Below are 22,730 nucleotides of genomic sequence, written 5' to 3'. Positions count from 1 at the left end.
ATTTCCAAAGATATAAATGAAATTCTCCATAAAATTAATATATTTTAGTAAGGGTAAAAAAGGATATACACGTGTTGCTATTATAGGTAAATGTAAGTACATTGAACAAATTGGTAATGATAGTAAAGTACATTGTTATTTTACGATAGGCAATTTACTTCCTTTTGAGGGTATTTTTGGCGAAAGACTAATATATAATTTCGTTTTTTGTTCTAAGATTTCCTAAAACATGTAACTATAAGTTTGGGGACAGATTTTTACACTTCAACCAACCATGCAACACTCGTGTATGCTAACCATACATAACGTTGGACCCTATAGACTTTCAAATACCTGATCCTACCCTAAGCCCTTCATCAAACAAGAATAAAAAATAAGGCCAAACCAAACATTCTCAGGCTATAAGATCTTAATTATGCATGACAATGATGCATACACTAAGCAACTACAGTAATGATGTCAATTTCATATAAGGAAAACCCTAGACTATCAGGCATCAAGTAATCAGGAAATTCTATCAGGCAACTCCTGAAGATCCCTAGCCTAGCACTAGCATGTTGTTCTAATATATCACAAAATCAAATAATCCATAAGGTATTTTGGGGTCTATCTGCGAGCTCAAGCTGATCGTACACTTGCATCCTCCTTAACTATCAAAGTTAAGTCAAGGTCCATGTTCCCGACCCCAAGCCAACAACCAAACAAGAACATGACAAGAGATCGAGCCCATGCCCTTAACCCAACTCTTTTATCATAATTTCTTTACAAAAACATTTTGTAAAAACTCTCAAATCCTAGATTGAGATTGGATTCACACAAGTGTTTATCAAATTCACTAAAACCAGGGCTCTGATACCAACTTGTAACAACCATAAAAATCATGCCAATTTAAAACTTTTTAAGATATTCAAAAACCGATAATTATTACAAATATTTTTTTCAAAATAGTTTAATATCAGAGTTTCCCATAATCAATAGTAAAACATAAGGAGGTGCACGATCACGCCTTCGCCTTCCCGCGATCATCAGAAATACCTGAAACAATAATTGATAAATGTAAGCTTGGAGGCTTAGTAAGTTACCCCCAAAATACCAACGCCATACAGATATAAACATGTCATATAACATATAAGCAAACAACACATATATAGAGTCTACAGTAAGACTGAATTGCCCCTACCGGCCTGCAGTCTCACTGGCCCACTTTCAGAACCTTCAGCATGTCTCGTCCGCCCACCCGGACCTTTAGCATGTTTCGACCATTCTTCGGGCCTTTGGCCTGAATGATATTCCCCTAAGGCCTGCAATCTATCCAGTCCGCCCTAATTCTGTTGGCCTTCAGCACAAAGCAGGACCGCCTCAACCCACCCAAACACAATATGTCGACATACAAACAATGATGATCAAGTAGGCACATAATACATGCAACAACAATCATACAACTCACTACTGCCTACCAATCCTCAAACCACATATAGTCTTGCTACTAGCTAATCCCCATAGAATGCGTAACCATAAGGAACCATAGGTGAGATAACCATCCGAACAGATGGTCCTACTATAGAGCTACAACCAAACAAGGAACAGGCAAGAGAGCCTAGACCAAGAGTTCTCAGGTTATCCTATGTGACCACCGACAATCCTTAAGGGCACTCCATGGATGACAACCAACAAGCACAAATAACATACATATCTACAAATCACTAACATAGTAATCATCTTATAACCACGATACTGATCTAACCGATCTCTAACATAGCAACCATCCTATAACCAGGATACTGATCTAACCAATCACTAGTATAGCAACCATCATATAACCAAGATACATATCATAAAGCATAGCGTGCAATGAACCCAGATACCAATCCAAAAAGGGTCGGCATTGGTGCCTTCGACCCTGTTAGTATAGTGAGGACAACTTACCTGGCACTACTGAAGTACCGTGGATAAAACTCCAACTACTAGTTGACAGATTCCCGAACTGCCAACATCAAACAATACCCAATTAATAATTGGGTTCCAAGCCCAAGGTCAAATTCACACTCTAAAGGCCTAAAAGTCAAGTAATGGGCCAAAGCCCAACATATAGCCCAAATTTCCAAATTTGGCCCAGACCTCTACATGGTCTTTCATTAAGGCCCATCTAATTATTCTAGTCCAAACTCTTGATATTCCCAAGGCCCAATATCACATAATCATCAAGCCCTAGTTATGGCCCATCTATGGCCCAATTTTCCAAATTGGGCTCAATTCCTTCGCATGGGCCTTATCTTAAAGCCCATCCAATTATTTTTGTCTATTTACTTGTTCTTAGATATCCCATCAATAGTCCAATCACCAAAGCCCAATAGAAAGGCCCAACTCAAAGCCCAAGCGAAATTAGGGTTTTCACATGAAATGACGATTAGGGTTAAGTGTTCCTACTTAACCCATTAATGTCTTAATCCTTTGATTCCAATATTAACTTACGTTAAGTTGCCAATGATTATTAATTAGTACTTTAAGTTTACTAAATAAGTCGCAAACTACTAAAGGAAAAAATAGTCAGGAATTCTATGAAATTGAGTTGTGGCTTACATATGGTTGCGTTGTGGTTTCTGACTTAATCACCTTCAACTTTAAGGACCTAATCCATTAAGTCTAGGACCTCCAAACCTCATATTTGAATCATACAATGGTATTAATCGATAGTGTTTCCAAATTTATACGTTCCCATGAATAAATCAAGTAAGATCTCAGACCGCAAGTCCAATGATCTCTCCAAAAGGTCAAAATTTCAGCATGGACTCAAAAGAACCCATGCATGGTCCTTTTCCCCCAACATGAAAGGTAAAAAAGAATAATACAACATTAAGGAGCAATAAAGTTCAACAAACTCCAAGTGCATAAAGATTTGGGGCCAAAAAGGATCATAAGTTCATTAAAAACTTAGATTTATGAGATAAAAACATAAAGTGAAAGTTGTATGCTTACCAAGGTCTAGAGATGGGGAAAACTTGATGGATATGAACTTGGACAACACCTTCATGCACCAAATAACAACTTCACCATCTTCAAGCTTCATAAAATGGAAGAAAAGGCTCAAAATCAACCATGGAGGCTAAGGTTAGGGTAAGTGATAATCTCAAAGGGTGGAGGCTTCCAAACAACCTAAAAATATGGAGGTAAAATCTTTTAAGTATGCTGTCAAACCCTAAAAACAAAGTGGGTTGAGCTGCCCAACTTTCATGCCGCGGAGGCTAGGGTTAGGTTAAGGGATGATCTCCAAGGTTTGGGTTAAGGGATGATCTCAAAGGGTCGAGGTTGCCAATTCAACAATGGACCAAGTTACTTTCTAGCCTAAAAATCAACATTTTACCCATCAACTTATACTCTTAGCCCAAGAACCCCATTTATTTAAGGTCCAATCTTCATCCCTTGAAACCAGAGACCCTTTCTTGATCAACTAACTGTCAGCTATTTTGAAATAAGAAACACCTTGAAACTAGATGTTATATAAATTGTTAGGAATAAGAACAATTTTAGGTGCTTTCCAAACAAATTGAAGAATTAGAGTTGCAAATAGAGATCAGACCATTAACATCCCTAAAAAGATTTAATAGAAGAAATTGGATGAATCGTATAATTAGAATGATATTCAAAGAAAATCTTGAGTAAAGTGGGATATAGATGGAGAAGAAAATACCAAATGTTTCCATGGTCTATCTAAAGGTAAATTAAAAAGGAATCAGATTAACGATGTATCAATTAGGGATGTATGATTCATGTATCTGATTCTGATTAAAGCTCAAGTATTTTCATCCTTCTCTCAAAAAGCAGTTAAACATGTTGTAGTTAAACCAACTCTTGTCTGCACATATTTTGAGAAAATTTCTAGCAAAACCAATAACCTACTTGAGGGACAGTTCACTATAGAGGAAATAAAGGAAGTAGCATGTTGTTGTGGAAACAACAAGGCTTTAGAGCCAAATGTCTTCACCTTCAAGTTCCTAAAACAATTATAAAAGGTAATCAAATTTGACTTTCTCTATTTTGTGAAAAAGCTAAAGTGACCGAAAATATCGTGAGGGGCAGTAATACATATATTATTTTGTTAATTTCGAAAACAGGTGATCCGCTCACTTTAAAGGATTATAGGCCGATTAATTTAAGAGGGTGTATGCACAAAGTTCTTTCAATGATACTTGCTAATCGTCTAACAAAAGTGATTAAGAATGTCATTGACAAAGAATAATTCACATATATAAGGAAAAAGCGTATTTCATGGTTCATTGATAATTAACGGATACAAGAACTTTTTTATTTAAGGTGGACTCTGACAAGACATTTTACTTATTGAATTAGAAGTTTTTGGGTTTAACAATGGAGCAAATGAATTTTGGCATTAGATTGGATTTTTAGGTGTCTATATATCATCGATACATATATCTATTTTACTCATGGGGCACCTATGAAGGAATTTGCTATTGGTAGAGGGGTTAGGCAAGGTGAACCTTTTTCACCCTTTTTCTTCATAATAGTTATCGAAGGTTTAAATATGACAATGAAGGTAGCTTATAATGTTCATCTATCTAGAGACATAACCCTTCTTAATAATGCCCCTTTGCTTTCACTTCTTATGTATGCAGACGATGTTATGTTCGCTAGTGAGTGGTGCATGGTGAACTTCCCTAATTTTAATCATTTATCTAGATGATTTTACATTACTTTCGGTCGCAAAATCAGTCTCAATAAAAGAAAATTTTGTGGAGTGGGTGGAATTAAGAAATTTGGTGAATTTTGCGAGTCTTATTAGATGTGAACATTCTTTATTTCCGTTTACATATCTTGGTTTACCAATAGAAGCCTACATAAAAATTACCATGAATTTCTAGGCAATTATTGAAAAATGCAAGTGCAAGTTAAGTAGTTAGAAAACGAAAAATCTTTCTTTTAGAGAGAGACTTACACTTGTTAAATTGATATTCTATAGTTTACCACTTTATTATTTTCTTTATGCTCATGGTTTCTCAAATATTATTTTTGTACTTGAAGGAGTGAGAAAGAGATTTTTGTGGGGGAATAAGGACGGTAACCATAAAATATGTTATGTAGCAAGGGAAAAAAACTATTAAAGCCAAAAAATCATGGTATAAGTGTTAATGCATGTTTTGATGCTGTAAGCACCAATATGAATGAAAGTGTGATGACATTAACCAATAGGAATGAAGTGATTAGATAACTTGGAATTGGAAGAAATTGGCACATGACATGTAAAATAGGTCAATTAAAAAAGTCATCACTTTGCCTTACCATGAGGTATTTTTCAGCGATTCGGGATCGTTTAGGGCCTCAAACCTGACCTAAAAAATTATGTTATCCTAGGGTTAAGGAAGAAAACTTATCTTCTCGTCCTTATACGTACTTCATTTTTTTTGTTAGACAGTTTTTAATTATCATTTAAAATTCCATTTAGAGTTAGCTTTTAGATTTCTTTATGTTCTTGTTGATTGTAATTTGTAACCATTCATTTAATCCAACCATTGGACATCATTGTCGGTGAGCTTAAACCACTAAACACTACATTATTAGCAAACTAGACGTTAAGGTTAACAATGAATATGCGTTCTCTTTTGAAGCATGCTATCATTGCTTTTCATAAGCTTTCATTAATTGATATTACACCAATGAAAAAAAATAACTCTGAAAGGCGTTTGGATACACATCACCCAAACAAGTGGTGATCTTTTGGAGTTTGAAGTATCTTTTAATGTTTGAATCAAAAGAGTTATGGGGATGGGTGATCAAACTTGTTTTTGGAAGGATAAATAGTTGTCTTACATGCCTTTGAAAGAGGTGTTTATATATGAGAGAGTCAAAAAAAGAATGGCTAGCAGATGTTCTGGTCGATCAAATTTAGATTTGATTTGTTAGTACATGGGAGTTGTCTAGGCAGTCGAGTTTGGCCTGCACTGGTAGAACTAAAACATAGGGCTTCGATTTTCAGTTTTTCTGATTCAAGAGACAGATAGAAGTGGTTAGGTGGCTCAAAGGGTGAATTCTCAGTTTGCTCTTTTAGAAGTCTTATAACCAACGTTGAATGTGTAGAAGATGATGATTCTACATCTTTCCGTTGGATGCATTGGGTGCCACTAAAAGTATATTGTTTTGGTAGCGGGTGTTCTTGGATAGAATCTCGGTTGCCTCAAACCTCGTTGTTAGGGCATCTCTCTATAATCTTGGTGTATGTAGCCTTGGTGTTGTATACCTTTTTCACGATTATGTGTGTATGCTTTGGGTTTTCTTTCAATAGGTCTAGAAATTACGTTAGGAGATATATCTATGTCGGAGCATACTTTTTGCATGGTAGCTATCCGGTTCCTGTTAAGAATAGATTTGGTTTCGTAGATTTGTATGAGTTCTTTTTTTCTTTATTTTGGTGATGCGGAAAAGTCGCATACGTGTTGGTAGTGTTTCACTACTAGAAAACTGATTCAATAGCTACAACACAATCTGTAGCTATTCCATAGCTATAAGTGGATAGCTACGGAATTGCTACGGAAAAATGTATGTAGCATAATGGCCCATGGCTAAATTATTGTAACATCCCGAAATAGCAAGAGTAGAGTGGAAGGGCTAAAAGTGTTATTTGAGGAAGAGTGACTCGGCGAGTCCATGGATGGACTCGGCGAGTACCGTCGTGAATTTGGTCGCGTGTTAAGTAGCCGACTCGACGAGTCGATGAGATGGACTCGGCGAGTAGGCGCTGGGTGGAGAAAACCCTAATTCTCGGGGCTGAGCCCTATATAAGGAACATTATGTTCCTTCCCCAGCCTCTTTACTTCCCTCTTGAGTTTCAGAAACCCTAAATCGCAGAGGAGCTCCATTGTTGAGTGGATTGGAGCATTGGAGAAGTTTATTGAAGGAATTTGGTGGGAATTGAAGGCTTGGGGCAAGGGGCTTTGATTGGAATCAACTTCATTGCAGTTGGGGGCGTCCATTGGAGGTAATATCTCGTTCTTGGTCTGATTGTATATTTTTTATTCAATTTGGGGGTTTGTGGGATCTTGTCTAAGGGTGTAAATGGAAGTCTAGAGGGTAGATCTGAGGTTGCTACCTCAGATCTGGAAGGGAGGAGAATCAAAGAGCATGAAAGTCCCTGTGTTGGAGTGTTTAGTGAAGCTTGCAAGTCCCAAACCCTAGTTATAAGTGATTAAGGCCTAGATCTCTTGGGATTCACGTAAAGTTTGCCACTTTACGTGATGGATGAGTTGTATAAGGCTAGATCTAGGTTTTGGATCATTTGCATGGCCTGGAATGCTTCTGAAAGGATTCAGATCGGTGGTACTCGGTGAGTCACATGGGTGAACTCGGCGAGTTGCTTGAAGATGAGCTGGGACTCGACGAGTTGGAAGAACAACTCGGCGAGTCGGATGAAGATAGCCTTGAACTCGGCGAGTTGTATGAACAACTCGGCAAGTAGGTTGATGATAGCCTTGGACTCGGCGAGTCTGTTCTTGGACTCGGCGAGTCTTGTCGAAGAGTTCCGATATTCTCTGGTTGAGTCGAGAATCAGTGAGTCAAGGGATGACTCGGTGAGTTGTGTGCGAGTGGACTCTGAGTTGTTGGACTCGGCGAGTCTCGGGGTGACTCGGCGAGTTAGGTCGCAGATGGAGTGAAGTCTGAGTATGGGAACTCGGCGAGTCATAGGGTTGACTCGGCGAGTAGGGTCAGTCAGGAGTTGCCTTTGACCTTGTCTTTGTCCAAGGGTTGACCAATGGTGTCCAGGGGCATTTTGGTAATTATTGTTTATCGTTTTGAGTTCAGCGCATTGGTGGTTGACCAGTGGGGGAGATCGTATCAGTGATCGGAGTAGCTTGGATTATCTGTTCAGTCGGCAGCTTCAAGGTGAGTTATCCTCACTATATCAGCGGGGTCTAAGGCACCAAGGTCGGCCCCTATCGGATTGAGATCCGGGTGGTTGTTATTATGTTACTGCTTTGACATGTTTGCATCCTGTGAGTTAGGATGATATATGCTAGAGACCTGATTAAGATCGGTATCCTGAGAGATAGGGAGATGCTATGTTAGTGACCTGTTAGGTCGATATCCTGGTTAGGATGGTGGTATGTTATGTGATCTGTTGACCTGCTTATTGACTGTGAATTGTTAGCTGATTGTATGTATATGTGCACATGGATGTTTGGACTGGAGTTGGGTTAAGGCGGGTCCTGCTGTGTGCAGTAGGCCAAGATACCCAGGGCGGACCGGTTGTCCCGTAGGCCCAGCGAGCGGTCCGGATAGGCTGTAGGTCCCGATAGGGGCGGACCAGACGTGCCGAAGGCTCGGAGAGTGGACCAGACAGACTGAAGGCCCGGTGCGGGCGGACCGGTCATACTGTAGACTCAAAGAGTGGACCATGTGGATTGAAGGTCCGGGAACGGGCGGACCAATCACACTGTAGACTCGATGTATGTGGACGGGCACATAGGGTGGACCAGGTGGACTGTTGGTCGGTGCGGCGGACCAGTCACACAGTAGACCCGGAGAGCTTGGCTGTTCTATGATCGGATATGTTATGGCATGTTATGAGTGTATGGTATTTGTGGTTGGTATTTTGGGGGTATCTCACTAAGCTTTCGGGATTACAGTTGTGGTTTCATGTTTTTCAGGTTCTTCAGGAGATCGTGGCAAGGCGAAGGCGTGATCGTACCGCTCCTCATAATTTTGTGGTGTTATGATTCTGGGAATACGATAAATATTTTGTATTGAAAACCTTTTTGTAAAGAATTATTGGAACTGAGATGTTTTTGGAAAAATTTAAAATTGGTTGTGTTTTTCGGTCGTTACAAGTTGGTATCAGAGCCTTGGTTTGAGTGAATTGGAGAAACACTTGTGTGACTCCAGTCTCAAATCGAGGAGAGTTTTCGAAAGAGTATTTAAAAATGGTTTTCAAAAATGAGTAAAGGAGGACGCGGAGGTACGATCAGCCGGAGCCAGTAAGTAACCCCAAAATACCATGCATGTTATTTGTTTTGAGCTTTGATAGAACAGCATGCTAGTGTTAGGCTAGGGATCTTCAGGATTTCATGATATGTTGCCTGATTTGTGATGCCTGTAGCCTAGGGTCCCTTATGGGAGATTCTCAGTGTTTCTATAGTGGTGAGGGTTGATTATTGTTATGCTTGTTCTCTAGGGTATTGTGGTAGTACTTCATACAAATGTGGGTAGGTGTGGAAGGTAGTATGGGCCCGTACTACTGAAAGCACAGGACCCATACGCGTATCAGGGAAACCATGATCTCTAGGGTGGGTTGAGAGAGAGTTGGATCCCAGGGTGTGGGAAGAGTCTGAGATGTTGTGTGGTGTTTCTTTTCAGTATGGAGATTCCGAGGCATGATGAGAGTGGATCCGGGTCAGGATCGGGAGCTGGAGAGAGGGTTCCGGACGAATCGGTGCCGCTCGAGGTTGTCGGTCAGATGAGCACGAGCGAGTTGGACGCGAGGATTCGTGAGATCCTGCGTGAGGAGATTGCGGAGTTGTTCCGGGCTGAGTTGCCAGAGCTGTTTGGGTCGATTAAGACCGCCATGGTTGAGTATTTTGATGAGCGTTATGCGGCTCTCACCGAGACGGCTACCGCGGCGGCTACAGCAGCTGTAGCAGCGGCAGGGGGAGGAGCTAGTCGGGGTTTCCAGTATCGGGACTTCGATAGGACGAAGCCTCCCACATTCGACGGAGTTCAGGACCCGATTGTTTCTATGAGGTGGTTGTCTGACGTGGAGGGATGTTTCTTCACGTGTTCGTGCCCTGCTGATCATAGGGTGAGGTGTGCTCTGAACCTGTTGAGGCTCGGGGCGAAGGATTGGTGGAGATTGACCACGGGGTCATTTTCGGAGGCGCAGAGGGCTGCGGTTTCATGGGATCAGTTCAGAGAAATGTTCAGTACTCGTTATGTTCCGCAGGTTGAGAGGGAGAGATTGGCTCAGGAGTTCCTTGAGCTGAAGCAGGACTCGGAGTCGGTGACTGAGATCACCAGGATGTTCACTGAGAGGGCGATGTTTTGCCCAGAGTTCGCTTCAGAGCAGACTCAGATGTCTCGATATTTGAGCATGCTCAAGAGGGACATCAGGCAGTTTGTGTCTGCGCAGAGGTGCGAGACCTTGTTGGAGTTGCAGGAGGCCGCTAGGCGGCGTGAGTTAGAGATTGAGTTGCAGATGCGTGAGTTGAGGCAGGCTCCGGTGCAGTCGCAGTCGGCGCCGAAACGGTCCAAGACCGTTGATGTTAAAGTGGGGGATTTGAGCAGCCACACGTGTGGGAAGTGTGGGAAGGGTCACACCGGGGTTTGTAGGACCGGTGGTGCATGCCGCAAGTGCGGAAGGGATGGGCACTATGCGAGGGATTGTCGGCAGTCAGCGCCAGTTCGGGATTTGAGGATCTGCTATCATTGTCATCAGGTTGGACATTTGAGGGCCAACTGTCCACAGTTTGCTGCTGGATCGGTGCAGGCTCCAGCACCGGCCACTTTGAGGATCACAGGTGGAGGTCAGGGTGGAGCGGAGCCCCCAAGGGCTCAGGGTCGTGTTTTTCAGCTTGTTGCAGAGGAGGTCAGGGCAGTGCTAGAGACAGCCGCGGGTATGTTTCTTTCTTGATGTCTTGTTATCTTGTGATTATTGTGGTGTAATGTTCATGAGCCGGTAATTGTTTGGTTTTCGTTGTGATATTCTTCGTTTTGCGAGTTGTGGTTTGGGTTATGGATTTGTGTTTCGGGTTTTCGTCTTGGTATACGTTGCACCCTGAGGGTTTGATATGATTAGGGTTAGTGTTTTGGTGCTTTCTTTGGTTATCGTTCGTAAAGGTTATTAGTGGAGATGCGGCATTGGGTTTTACGTCAGGTAGCATCTTCGTTCGTGGAAGGGATAATTGGAGATCGGATTCTTCTTGAGCGGATTGATCAGTGAGGAGATGTGTTTTGCTAAGGGTTGTTTATGCTTGTGGAAGCGGCCCGTGTGTAACTGGTCTCTTGGTGCAGGGTTGTTTTGGAAGGTCGTTGATGGCGGCTGGCAGTTGTTAGTCAGTGCTATAGTGGGGGAGAATTGGAGAATTCTCCGGGAGATCGATGAGTATTTGAGGGTGCTTAGTTGTTGGGATTCAGCAGTGTTCTGTCAGCCTAGAGTATAGGCTGATAGGAGCGAGTGTCGGGCATGCGGGGCGGGATACAGACCTAGGGCATTGGTTATGGAGGCCTGGAAGCTGGCTGGGATCGAGTATGTCGATGGAGTTAGAGTTCGGAACCCCTAGAGGGCTAGAACGGTATGCATGGGATGAATCCCGAGGGGGATAGCATGGAATGTTGGTTGATAGTGAGCGGTCCGGATAGACTGAAGGCCGGAAGGCGTACCAGTCAGACCGAAGGCTCGGAGAATGGTCCGGCCAAACTGAAGGCTCTGAGAGTGGTCCAGATTGGCTGAAGGTTCTGAGAGAGTGGTCCAGATGGACTGAAGGCCTGATGAGGCGGTCCAGTCGTGCTGAAGACTCTGCGGGTATTGTTGGAACAGTTTGAGATTGCTGATTGTGTATGTTGCAGTGTGATTGCATTGGAAGGTCTGGCCCCGGGTAGTGATTTTGATGAGTTGAGAGAATGCATGGGCTTGAGAGCCCCTGCAATGAGAGCCAGAGTATGTGAATCGCGGTTACGCAAAAAGGGTGGTGTCGCATTGGGCGAGCACCGTGGCACGTGTTGGAGTGGCAATGTGGCCAAGTGGATTCCTTGGAAAAGGAAGAGAGAAAGGTGTGTAACTCCGAAGGGGAGTGCAAGTTCGCGAAAGTGAAAGCTGCAGAGTAGAGTTATGATTAGAGTATTTCGAGTATGATTTTGAGCATCGTGCTCGCGGCAGTGAAGTAGGAGCTCATTCGGTTTGGGATGTCTGCTGAGGTTGCGGAAGGAATTCCGCAGGTGTAGAGGCCAGGGGCTTGGAAAGGATGCAGGGAGAGAGTTTTGGACTCTCAGTGTGATTCTGATCAGGGCATTGGGTATGTATTAGTGGTTCATCCTGGGGGATGTTTGAGGGTGTCATCAATGTGTCGGGTTCTCCAAACCTGAGGATGCTGGAGCTAGTTCAGCATCTGTATGCGTTTGTAAGAGGAGGACTCGTGGGAGTGCTCTGAGATAGAGAATGGGTTTTCCGTCGTCACGGAATGGACAGAGTGGGATTCGGATCGGGGATCCGATGGTTCATGGTTTTCTAGCCTTTATGAGTCGAGTGATGGTTGTGATTTGGAGCAGTGTTTCAGTATGGGTAATTCTCAGGGGTTAAGTGAAGTTATTAGAGGGTGAATCCGGTGCCCTATTTGAGACGGTGGTCAGGACACCGTGAGGAAAGGAAAGTGTGTTCGAGTTTCGTTTGGGTATGCCTTGTGGGACCTGGTCTGGTTGGGGCCAGGTGGTGCGTTGCGGGAGTATCTTGGAGTTGAGCTGCTATAGGCTTCAAGGGCGAAGCCTAATATAAGTTGGGGAGAATTGTAACATCCCAAAATAGCAAGAGTAGAGTAGAAGGGCTAAAAGTGTTATTTGAGGAAGAGTGACTCGGCGAGTCCATGGATGGACTCAGCGAGTACCGTCGTGAATTTGGTCGCGTGTTAAGTAGCCGACTCGGCGAGTCGATGAGATGGACTCGGCGAGTAGGCGCTGGGTGGAGAAAACCCTAATTCTCGGGGCTGAGCCCTATATAAGGAACATTATGTTCCTTCCCCAGCCTCTTTATTTCCCTCTTGAGTTTCAGAAACCCTAAATCGCAGAGGAGCTCCATTGTTGAGTGGATTGGAGCATTGGAGAAGTTTATTGAAGGAATTTGGTGGGAATTGAAGGCTTGGGGCAAGGGGCTTTGCTTGGAATCAACTTCATTGCAGTTGGGGGCGTCCATTGGAGGTAATATCTTGTTCTTGGTCTGATTGTATATTGTTTCTTCAATTTGGGGGTTTGTGGGATCTTGTCTAAGGGTGTAAATGGAAGTCTAGAGGGTAGATCTGAGGTTGCTACCTCAGATCTGGAAGGGAGGAGAATCAAAGAGCATGAAAGTCCCTGTGTTGGAGTGTTTAGTGAAGCTTGCAAGTCCCAAACCCTAGTTATAAGTGATTAAGGCCTAGATCTCTTGGGATTCACGTAAAGTTTGCCACTTTACGTGATGGATGAGTTGTATAAGGCTAGATCTAGGTTTTGGATCATTTGCATGGCCTGGAATGCTTCTGAAAGGATTCAGATCGGTGGTACTCGGTGAGTCACATGGGTGAACTCGGCGAGTTGCTTGAAGATGAGCTGGGACTCGACGAGTTGGAAGAACAACTCGGCGAGTCGGATGAAGATAGCCTTGAACTCGGCGAGTTGTATGAACAACTCGGCAAGTAGGTTGATGATAGCCTTGGACTCGGCGAGTCTTGTCGAAGAGTTCCGATATTCTCTGGTTGAGTCGAGAATCAGTGAGTCAAGGGATGACTCGGTGAGTTGTGTGCGAGTGGACTCTGAGTTGTTGGACTCGGCGAGTCTCAGGGTGACTCGGCGAGTTAGGTCGCAGATGGAGTGAAGTCTGAGTATGGGAACTCGGCGAGTCATAGGGTTGACTCGGCGAGTAGGGTCAGTCAGGAGTTGCCTTTGACCTTGTCTTTGTCCAAGGGTTGACCAATGGTGTCCAGGGGCATTTTGGTAATTATTGTTTATCGTTTTGAGTTCAGCGCATTGGTGGTTGACCAGTGGGGGAGATCGTATCAGTGATCGGAGTAGCTTGGATTATCTGTTCAGTCGGCAGCTTCAAGGTGAGTTATCCTCACTATATCAGCGGGGTCTAAGGCACCAAGGCCGGCCCCTATCGGATTGAGATCCGGGTGGTTGTTATTATGTTACTGCTTTGACATGTTTGCATCCTGTGAGTTAGGATGATATATGCTAGAGACCTGATTGAGATCGGTATCCTGAGAGATAGGGAGATGCTATGTTAGTGACCTGTTAGGTCGATATCCTGGTTAGGATGGTGGTATGTTATGTGATCTGTTGACCTGCTTATTGACTGTGAATTGTTAGATGATTGTATGTATATGTGCACATGGATGTTTGGACTGGAGTTGGGTTGAGGCGGGTCCTGCTGTGTGCAGTAGGCCAAGATACCCAGGGCGGACCGGTTGTCCCGTAGGCCCAGCGAGCGGTCCGGATAGGCTGTAGGTCCCGATAGGGGCAGACCAGACGTGCCGAAGGCTCGGAGAGTGGACCAGACAGACTGAAGGCCCGGTGCGGGTGGACCGGTCATACTGTAGACTCAGAGAGTGGACCATGTGGATTGAAGGCCCGGGAACGAGCGGACCAATCACACTGCAGACTCGATGTATGTGGACGGGCTCATAGGGTGGACCAGGTGGACTGTTGGCCGGTGCGGCGGACTAGTCACACAGTAGACCCGGAGAGCTTGGCTGTTCTATGATCGGATATGTTATGGCATGTTATGAGTGTATGGTATTTGTGGTTGGTATTTTGGGGGTATCTCACTAAGCTTTTGGGCTTACAGTTGTGGTTTCATGTTTTTCAGGTTCTTCAGGAGATCGTGGCAAGGCGAAGGCGTGATCGTACTGCTACTCATAATTTTGTGGTGTTATGATTCTGGGAATACGATAAATATTTTGTATTGAAAACCTTTTTGTAAAGAATTATTGGAATTGAGATATTTTTGGAAAAATTTAAAATTGGTTGTGTTTTTCGGTCGTTACAATTTTAGCTACTGATTAGCTACTAAATCGCTACGGAATAGCTACAGAATTCTCTGTAGCTACCATAGCTACATAATAGCTACAGAAATAAATAGCTAAGAATATAAATGTATGAACATACAGGATCCATTACGCGTTTAATGGTTTAAAACTATAATGTTTATGATCTACATTCACATATAAATACTCACAAACACGTATACATACACATATACACGTACATATATACCACAAATCATTCATGTATATAAATATACATATATAAACATAAACCCATCATAAGTTGGTGAAAAGTACAGTCATTACATTGTTAAACTGTGAAACAAGTACTTGATCCTGAATGTGCACACGACTTTATGAATGATATTAATAGTTATAAGTTGGTAAATATATAGATATTCATGTACAAGATAATTACGAATGATTATCTATATTTTCACCCACTTATACCTATTAACATCGGTCATAAAGGCGTGTGCACCTTGGAGATCTCTTACTAATTTAATGGTTTAATATTGTAATACTTATTAATATTTATGATTTTTTATATGCACACATGTAGACACATACACACATAGATAAACATAAACATACACATACACATACATATTCATATACATACACGTACATATATGTACTTACATACACATTCAAATACACACACATGCATACACATACACATACACATACACATTCAAATACACACATATACATACACATATACACATACATTTACATACGCACCCACATTCACGTACATACACATACATACATACATATTTCCCTTTATTATAATCATTTTTCATTATTTATAAATTAAACATAGATTATTTCACCTTATTGATGTGTTAAACGTAGTTTTTACGTTTAATCGTTTGTTTGTGTGTTAAATACATTTGTTACAATTATTATATATTATTATGATGTTTATAAATATTATTATTAATAGTATTATTAGTATGCTTTGTAATTGTTCGTGTCTTAAATATATAAGAAAAAATGATCCAAAAAATAAATTAAGAGTCGAATGATGAAAAATAGTAATAATGGGAGTAATCATAATAATAATGGAAATTATAAATTTGTCGTTATTTTGTAGCTATTCAGTAGCTATTTTCTTCTGTCGCTAGCCCGTAGCTATCACGTAGCTAATTAGCTACAGAATAGCTGCGGATTTGTATTCTTAGTCATTCCGTAGCTAGTTAGCTACATAATAGCTATGGATTTGTATCCGTAGCGATTCAGTGACCATTCTGTAGCTAATTAGCTATAGAATAGCTACGAATTACCATCCGTAGCTATTCCGTTACTGAATTAGGGCGTCCCATTCCGTAGCTAATTAGCTACGAAAATCTTCCGTACCTATTTTTTTGTAGGAAAACCACCTATTTTCTAGTAGTGTTTATTGGCATTATTCTTTTGTATTGTTGTTGTTTACTCAAGAAAGTTGGTCTCGGAAGTTAAGATGTTATTTGATGATTCTCAAGATTAAGTTCATTGCTTTAGTTTTCCATAAATTTTAAAGTCTGGCTTTTTGGTGCTCTCTCAATTTTCTTGGATGCTAATGTGTCTAGAGGCTGCTGTGATGTTTTATTTCGATAATTGTTACTGTGTCTAAAGGCCCGGTCAAGTCTATAGGGTAAGGAGGAAATATTTTGGTGCTTTTGGTTGGCTGCTATTGAGTCCCTTTCAAGTCCATAAGACCAGTGGTGTTGTACCACAACTAACCATAATTTTGACCATTGTCACAGAAATAAAAAGACTTTTTGCATCATGGTCGACCATCCATGTCGCCATGGCTGATCTTCACAGAGTTTACAAGAAGATCAATCTAATTTCCAGCTTTTGTTATTTAACTAATTTTCCAAATTAGCATTCTCAAAATAAGTTTTATCTAATTAATTCATTTTTGGAAATTTCACATGTCGACAAAAATCATCATCTCTTAAACTTCACCTTCCTTACATTAACACGCACTAAGTCGCTTTCAATAGGACTTGGGAGGTTTCGTCAACATTAATTCTACTTTAATTTGCTATGCTTCCTGGTGTCGTCTTCTCGAAAGCATACATCGTGGTTATAAATTAACAAGATTATTTTATTTGTCCTTATTTAAGTGTATTTTACATACCTAACTTATAGTAGATACGGGCAAGAAGCATTGGCAGGGCTTATTAGCCGACCATTCGTCACAAACTCTAAAAACGCAACACTTTCTTGACATCCACGCACATCCGGTTTGAACCGTAGAAAAGGTGGAAAGAACAACCAAAAGCAAGTAGTGAGAACACATCCTAACGTTAAAGGTCGAGACACAATGGGAGGCAAATGTAACTTTCCCTTTGTTGCTTTCTTGATGACAACTTCAACACTCACCAATACTCCATGTAATAAAAAGAAGCAAGTAACTTCCCCCGTAGGTTTCAGCCTTCCAATGTTATAAAAGATGAACTCATGCATCAACCCTGAAACTAAAAACGAGGTAAAGATTGCAACAAGTGATGCCCATTCCCTCGACAACAAGCGTATGGAAATGGAACGAACAGGATCATATATGGTTGGATGTAGAATGCTAGTGACCATTAGGTTCCATCTTCTTCCCCAAAAGTCTTGGAGGGAAGTAGCTAGATATGGCTCATCGAACTGTGGCTCTAGTTCCATTTGCACCAGGGTTCGAGCGACATATGCAACCATGGCTAGTACTATGTCAAGCATGAAGTAGATATGGAAGCAGTACAAAGACATCCTAAGTTTAGGATGAATATATTCATTATAATCATACACCTTAAGTAACATCCCAAACAACAGGATCTTGAATATAGATATCTTCTTCACCTTTTTCTTGATCACTTGACTCGAACTTTCAGGGCTTGAAGTAGATGAAGTATGAACGGCCTTTATCGGTAGACATGCCATAGGGACAAAGTGCATCAATGGGATTGGTGGATTTGAAGAAAGAGGACCTTTCCCGTAAGCAAAGAGAAGAAGTTTAAAATTTGCAAGCCAAGCTATAAAGAAAGAGGTTAAACCACCGAGGTGCATGGTGGTTAGATTGAGTGGAAGCCATAGAAAGAGGCATGTAACAATGGACAAAGCTACAAGTCTAGTGGTTCCTTGGGGGATTAACGTTCCTATTGTGTAAGAATAAAGAAGACATGCCAATACTACTATCCAAACCACAATGAATTTGTCGACCTCTCCCTCCATGGTTGTACCTTTCCAGCTTCATTCACATATTTAACCAAGAAATTTAATTCCGTTAATATATCCAGCCAACATACAAAATCCAAGATTGTAGTCTATAATGAACATGATATGGAAAAAGACAGCGAGAAGGAATAATAAAATTATACGGAGGGTTGTCATATTAAGAGCAATTACAATAGAAGCATTTTTGTGTCACATAGAGCCGATTCAACAAAAACATTAAAGTATCTTTAATTTAATATAATAAAACTTTTTCACCAAATTTATTTGTGGACCTTTTTAACGTAGAAAAAGCAATCTAAATGAATAAAATACTACTTAAATTTGTGAAAAAGTTTTATGAATAGTTATTATGAAAAGGGTAATTCTTTTTTTCGGAAACAGAATTTCCTTTACGAAGGTCAAGCACTGATTAATCTTCCGTTGCAAAGACGTGGCAATACTTCATGTCATGAGTCCGTTGCAAATATACGGCAATGCCTCAGGGTAGTTTGATTTTAAGGCCATGTACGAAACTAAAAAATAGGCCCCTAAATATAATTTTATACTTATAACCAAAATTCATTAATTCTGCCATTATTATATACTATAACATTTGACAAAATACAAAATTTTCATTACTGTTTTTAATATCAATTCATATTATAGGACTTTCAAGGGTAATTAAGGTATTTTATTATTTAAAGGAACATGATGGTGGTATGGGCTTGAAAATGAGGTTAGTACGATCACTGTTATTCAACACCTTCTCTCTTTCTCTTGACCTTCGTCCCCCATGTCTCCTAAAAAAACCTTAGACAACCTCGGTCTTTAACATCGCACCGGACCTCCACCGTCATTCCCAACACCTTCTCTCACTATTGATCAATAAGGTCAAATCACTCCAACAGTTATCTGTAAAGTGGTTCTGAAAGGCACAACAAGCTCCTCCATTATACATCTCCCTCTCTAAGAAGTTTCATCTTCAAATACCACACTACTAAGAGGATGTTTGAATAAAATAGTTTATTAGCTTAAAGCGGTATGAGAAAGCAGCTTTTACGAAAGTGTTTAGATTAGAAATAAGTTATAAGCTTTAAGCAAGGAGGGAAGTTTTTCAAAAATAGTTTATTTAGTTTCTCTCCACCACAATAAGCTGATTTTTTAATATTTCCTACCTAAACACTTAAATTTATCTTATAGCGGTCGGGATAAACAATAAGCTATACATGAAAATACTTGTTGGGATTACTGAGGTTCATACTCCATTTGGAAAACATAAGCTCACAAACTCAGATCATACAACCACGGGTCGATGTCTTCATTTTGAACAAAACTCATTCACGATCCTCTCTCTCTCTCTCTCTCTCTCTCTCTCTCTCTCTCTCTCTTATGGATTATGGAACTCATTCCTTATATGTCTTTCTAAAAATTTTCCACCAGAATCACCCCTCACCATCGATGCTACAACCATCATCTTCATCGCCAGTATATACAATTTCCACCACACCATCATGACCCACCACAACCACGGCCATCAGAAACCCTAGATCAGGTGATTTCTTTATTTGAGTGAGTTCTTTATTTGGGTATCCTTGGAGGCCTGGTTATTCTTTTTATCAAAAATAGACCGACCAATTCTTAGCAAAGGAACTGGTAAATCCATTCTTGAATGTTTGTTTGTCTTCCTCCCAAAAGTGGGTTTTTCTAATGGTTGAGAACAACACAAGCATTATTGGTGACTTTGGGTTTATGATTAGAGATATACATTGTGTTCTAATTTTTCATATTTTTCGAAATAAATTTAGGTGAAAGAAGACATGGAAGGAGAAGGGAAAGGAAAATTGTTGGGAAGAACGCCATTGATTTTTGCATGATTCGACAACCGAGAACTCTTTGAAAACGGGTTCATGTTTCACCGAAGACCTGAAATTTGTTAACTAGGTACTATATGTGTGGTCAAAGTAGAGTAAATGATCAATTCTTTTTCTTAACAATATTAACTTAAAATTTTAATAGTTTTTGTTATATTTAAGTAGGTTAAGATGATTCCAAAAGTGAACTCTACTAAATTAAACAAATCAGTTATGAATCTATTGGTCAAAGTTCATAGAAACAAAACAATTAGGGATGAAGCTTCTTGTTTACGATGGTAGAAGAGCTCTGTTGATGCGTTGATGCAATATAGTGATAGTGTTTTTTTCCTAATTTACCCCTGGCCGACATTGTATTCGAGAAGGAGTAAAGCCCAAGTTTAGTTTATTTTGTTTTTTTATTTAGTCTTTATCTGTTGAGGTTTTCTAGTGGTATTAGGTTTCGTATTGTTTAGCTATAAGTACTGGGTCAAAACGTGCATCAGGTTTTTTGGTGTGTGATATTCTGAATTCGTTTTTGTTTTGCAATAAAGAGTCGAGATCAGTTTCTCAATTCTTGATCGTCAGGCACACGATAGTGCCCCTGTTCTTTGCGTTTGACAATACGCCTAGTTAAATTGTCTTTTCCTATAGTCACAGACTACATCAGGTGGTATCAGAGCCCAACATCCATGGCGGGCGAAGAAACCGATTCTGGACGAATCGTCAAGATCGAACAAACCCTCCAAACCCTCCAACAATCCTTGCAGCAAATTACAGAAAGTTTAGCACTTCTTACAACCAACAACAATCAGAATCGTAGGGAGCAAGCAAACCAAGAAGCACTCAATCGCAATAACCAACCACCGCTCGTACAGTTCATTCGCAACCAGCAACCCATTCAGCGACCTCCTCTAATCATCAATGCTTATGATCGAATACGGATGCAGGAACAAGAACGGAACAGGAAAGACTCCGATCTAGAAGAAGATGACGATGATGAAGGTGCGAGAGGGTGTCCGGGTCTACGTAGGGATGCACATGATTTCGATTACCGCCAAAGAGCCAAAGATGTACCCTCTTTCAGCGGATCCATGAACATCGAAGGCTTCCTAGACTGGATGAATGAGCTGGAGAATTTTTTTTCAATTCTATGATATCCCGGGAAATAAACGGGTCACTCTCGTGGCTTACAAACTCAAAGGAGGAGCTCAGGCTTGGTGGAAGAACCTGCAAACCACGTGAGAACGACAAGGTAAATTACCTATTACTTCCTGGGATCGAATGGAACGTGAACTAAAGCACAAGTTCTTACCCCCTAATCATGATCAAATTTTATTCAACATGTTTCAAAATTGCATGCAAGGAGATCGATCGGTGGAGGTTTACACCACCGAATTCCATCGATTAGCCGCTCGGAATGACCTCACAGAAACCGAATCACAACAGGTCTCGCGCTATACTAACGGATTACGCCCTTCGATTCAAGACAGAATATCCCTAGTACCTGTATATACATTGGATGATGCGTATAATCTAGCTATCAGGGCAGAAACACAATTGGCGAAGAGTAGTAAAACCTTTTCATTCCCTGCTAATCGGAATAAATTCACCAGTGGGTCAACATCACAACCAACAGAAAACAGCCAAGTGGTTACAAGAACACCAGCACCCGACAAGGGTAAAGGCGTCACCGCAAACGCTACTACCACCCTGAAATCCACCAACCCTTACGCTCGACCCATACCAGGGAAGTGTTTTAAATGTGGTATCTCGGGTCATCGATCTAGCGATTGCAGAGGAACAACAGCTAAAGTTAACCTTACCACAAGAGAAGAAGGAGAAGTTGATGATGAAGTTGTTAGTGAGGAGGGTGACAACGAAGAAGTTGAGATTTGTTTTGCAGCTGACGAGAATTTTTGTGAGGATGACACTGCTAAATCATGTGTCATCCGCCGCATTATGCTTGCGCCTAAAGTAACTGAAGAACCCTCGCAACGTCATAACCTGTTTTGGACTCGTTGTGTAGTACATCAGAAGATATTTGACGTTATTATTGATGGTGGGAGTACAGAAAATATTGTTTCTCAAACAATTGTGCAACAATTCAAACTACCTACCAGAAGGCATCCGCACCCATACAAAATAGGATTGATCAAATCAATTGGGGAGATCCGCGTCACTGATCAATGTAAAATCCCTTTTTCTATTGGAAAATATAAAGATGAATTGTGGTTTGATGTTGTGGACATGGATGCATGTCATATTCTGCTTGGGCGACCTTGGGAATTTGATAAGGATGCGATACACAAGGGCAAGGAAAACACATACTCCTTTAAGGTTAATGGGGTGAAGATGATTTTAGTCCCTTTGATAGAATCTAGTAAACCCACGACCCCTCATCACAATGTGAAGAAAAATAGCCTGGTGGTGTTGTCTCATCGAGATTTTGAAGAAGAGATAAAGGGGGAATCTGTCATTTATGTTATTGTTGCTACAGGTTCTATCCAGGAGGGGGGCGAAAATAACATTCCTGCCAAATTAACACCTTTCCTATCGAAGTTTAAGTCCCTTATTCCCAGTGAATTACCAGCAACACTTCCACCAATGCGCGATATTCAACACCAAATTGATTTCATTCCGGGATCTAAGTTACCCAACCTAGCACACTATCGCATGAGCCCAAAAGAGAACCAAATACTACAAGAATAGGTTGAAGATTTATTGAAAAAGGGTCTCATTCGTGAGAGCATGAGTCCTTGTGCAGTCCCCGCTCTGTTGGTTCCAAAGAAAGATGGTAGTTGGCGAATGTGTGTTGATAGCAGGGCCATCAACAAGATAACAGTGGCATATAGATTTCCAATTCCCCGATTAGATGACATGTTAGACATGTTGGAAGGGTCCAAGGTGTTTTCTAAACTCGACCTACGAAGCGGGTATCATCAGATCCGTATTCGCCCTG

General features: G+C 41.1%; 2 protein-coding genes across 2 annotated transcripts; one reads left to right on the top strand and one right to left on the bottom strand.

The window, feature by feature from the left end:
• Positions 1-16,845: 16,845 nt before the first annotated feature.
• LOC111888616 (acyl-CoA--sterol O-acyltransferase 1) lies at positions 16,846-17,936 on the bottom strand. Its single transcript, XM_023884745.2, has one exon. It carries the CDS (start codon positions 17,934-17,936, stop codon positions 16,866-16,868), a length of 1,071 nt encoding a protein of 356 aa, XP_023740513.1. The 3' UTR covers positions 16,846-16,865.
• A 3,116-nt stretch (positions 17,937-21,052) lies between these two features.
• Positions 21,053-22,480, top strand: LOC128134279 (uncharacterized). Its single transcript, XM_052771832.1, has one exon. The coding sequence runs from the start codon at positions 21,053-21,055 to the stop codon at positions 22,478-22,480; it is 1,428 nt and encodes a 475-aa protein (XP_052627792.1).
• Positions 22,481-22,730: the final 250 nt, after the last annotated feature.

The sequence above is a fragment of the Lactuca sativa genome, chromosome 5 (assembly GCF_002870075.4).
Source record: "Lactuca sativa cultivar Salinas chromosome 5, Lsat_Salinas_v11, whole genome shotgun sequence".
NCBI classification, from domain to species: Eukaryota; Viridiplantae; Streptophyta; class Magnoliopsida; order Asterales; family Asteraceae; genus Lactuca; species Lactuca sativa.
Note: the sequence above shows the minus strand (reverse complement) of the source record. Positions and strands in the feature narration are given on the sequence as shown.

Bases quoted from the DNA above. Each gene is read 5' to 3' on its own strand.
- LOC111888616 (XM_023884745.2), bottom strand. From the start codon at position 17,936: ATGGAGGGAGAGGTCGACAAATTCATTGTGGTTTGGATAGTAGTATTG.
- LOC128134279 (XM_052771832.1), top strand. From the start codon at position 21,053: ATGGAACGTGAACTAAAGCACAAGTTCTTACCCCCTAATCATGATCAA.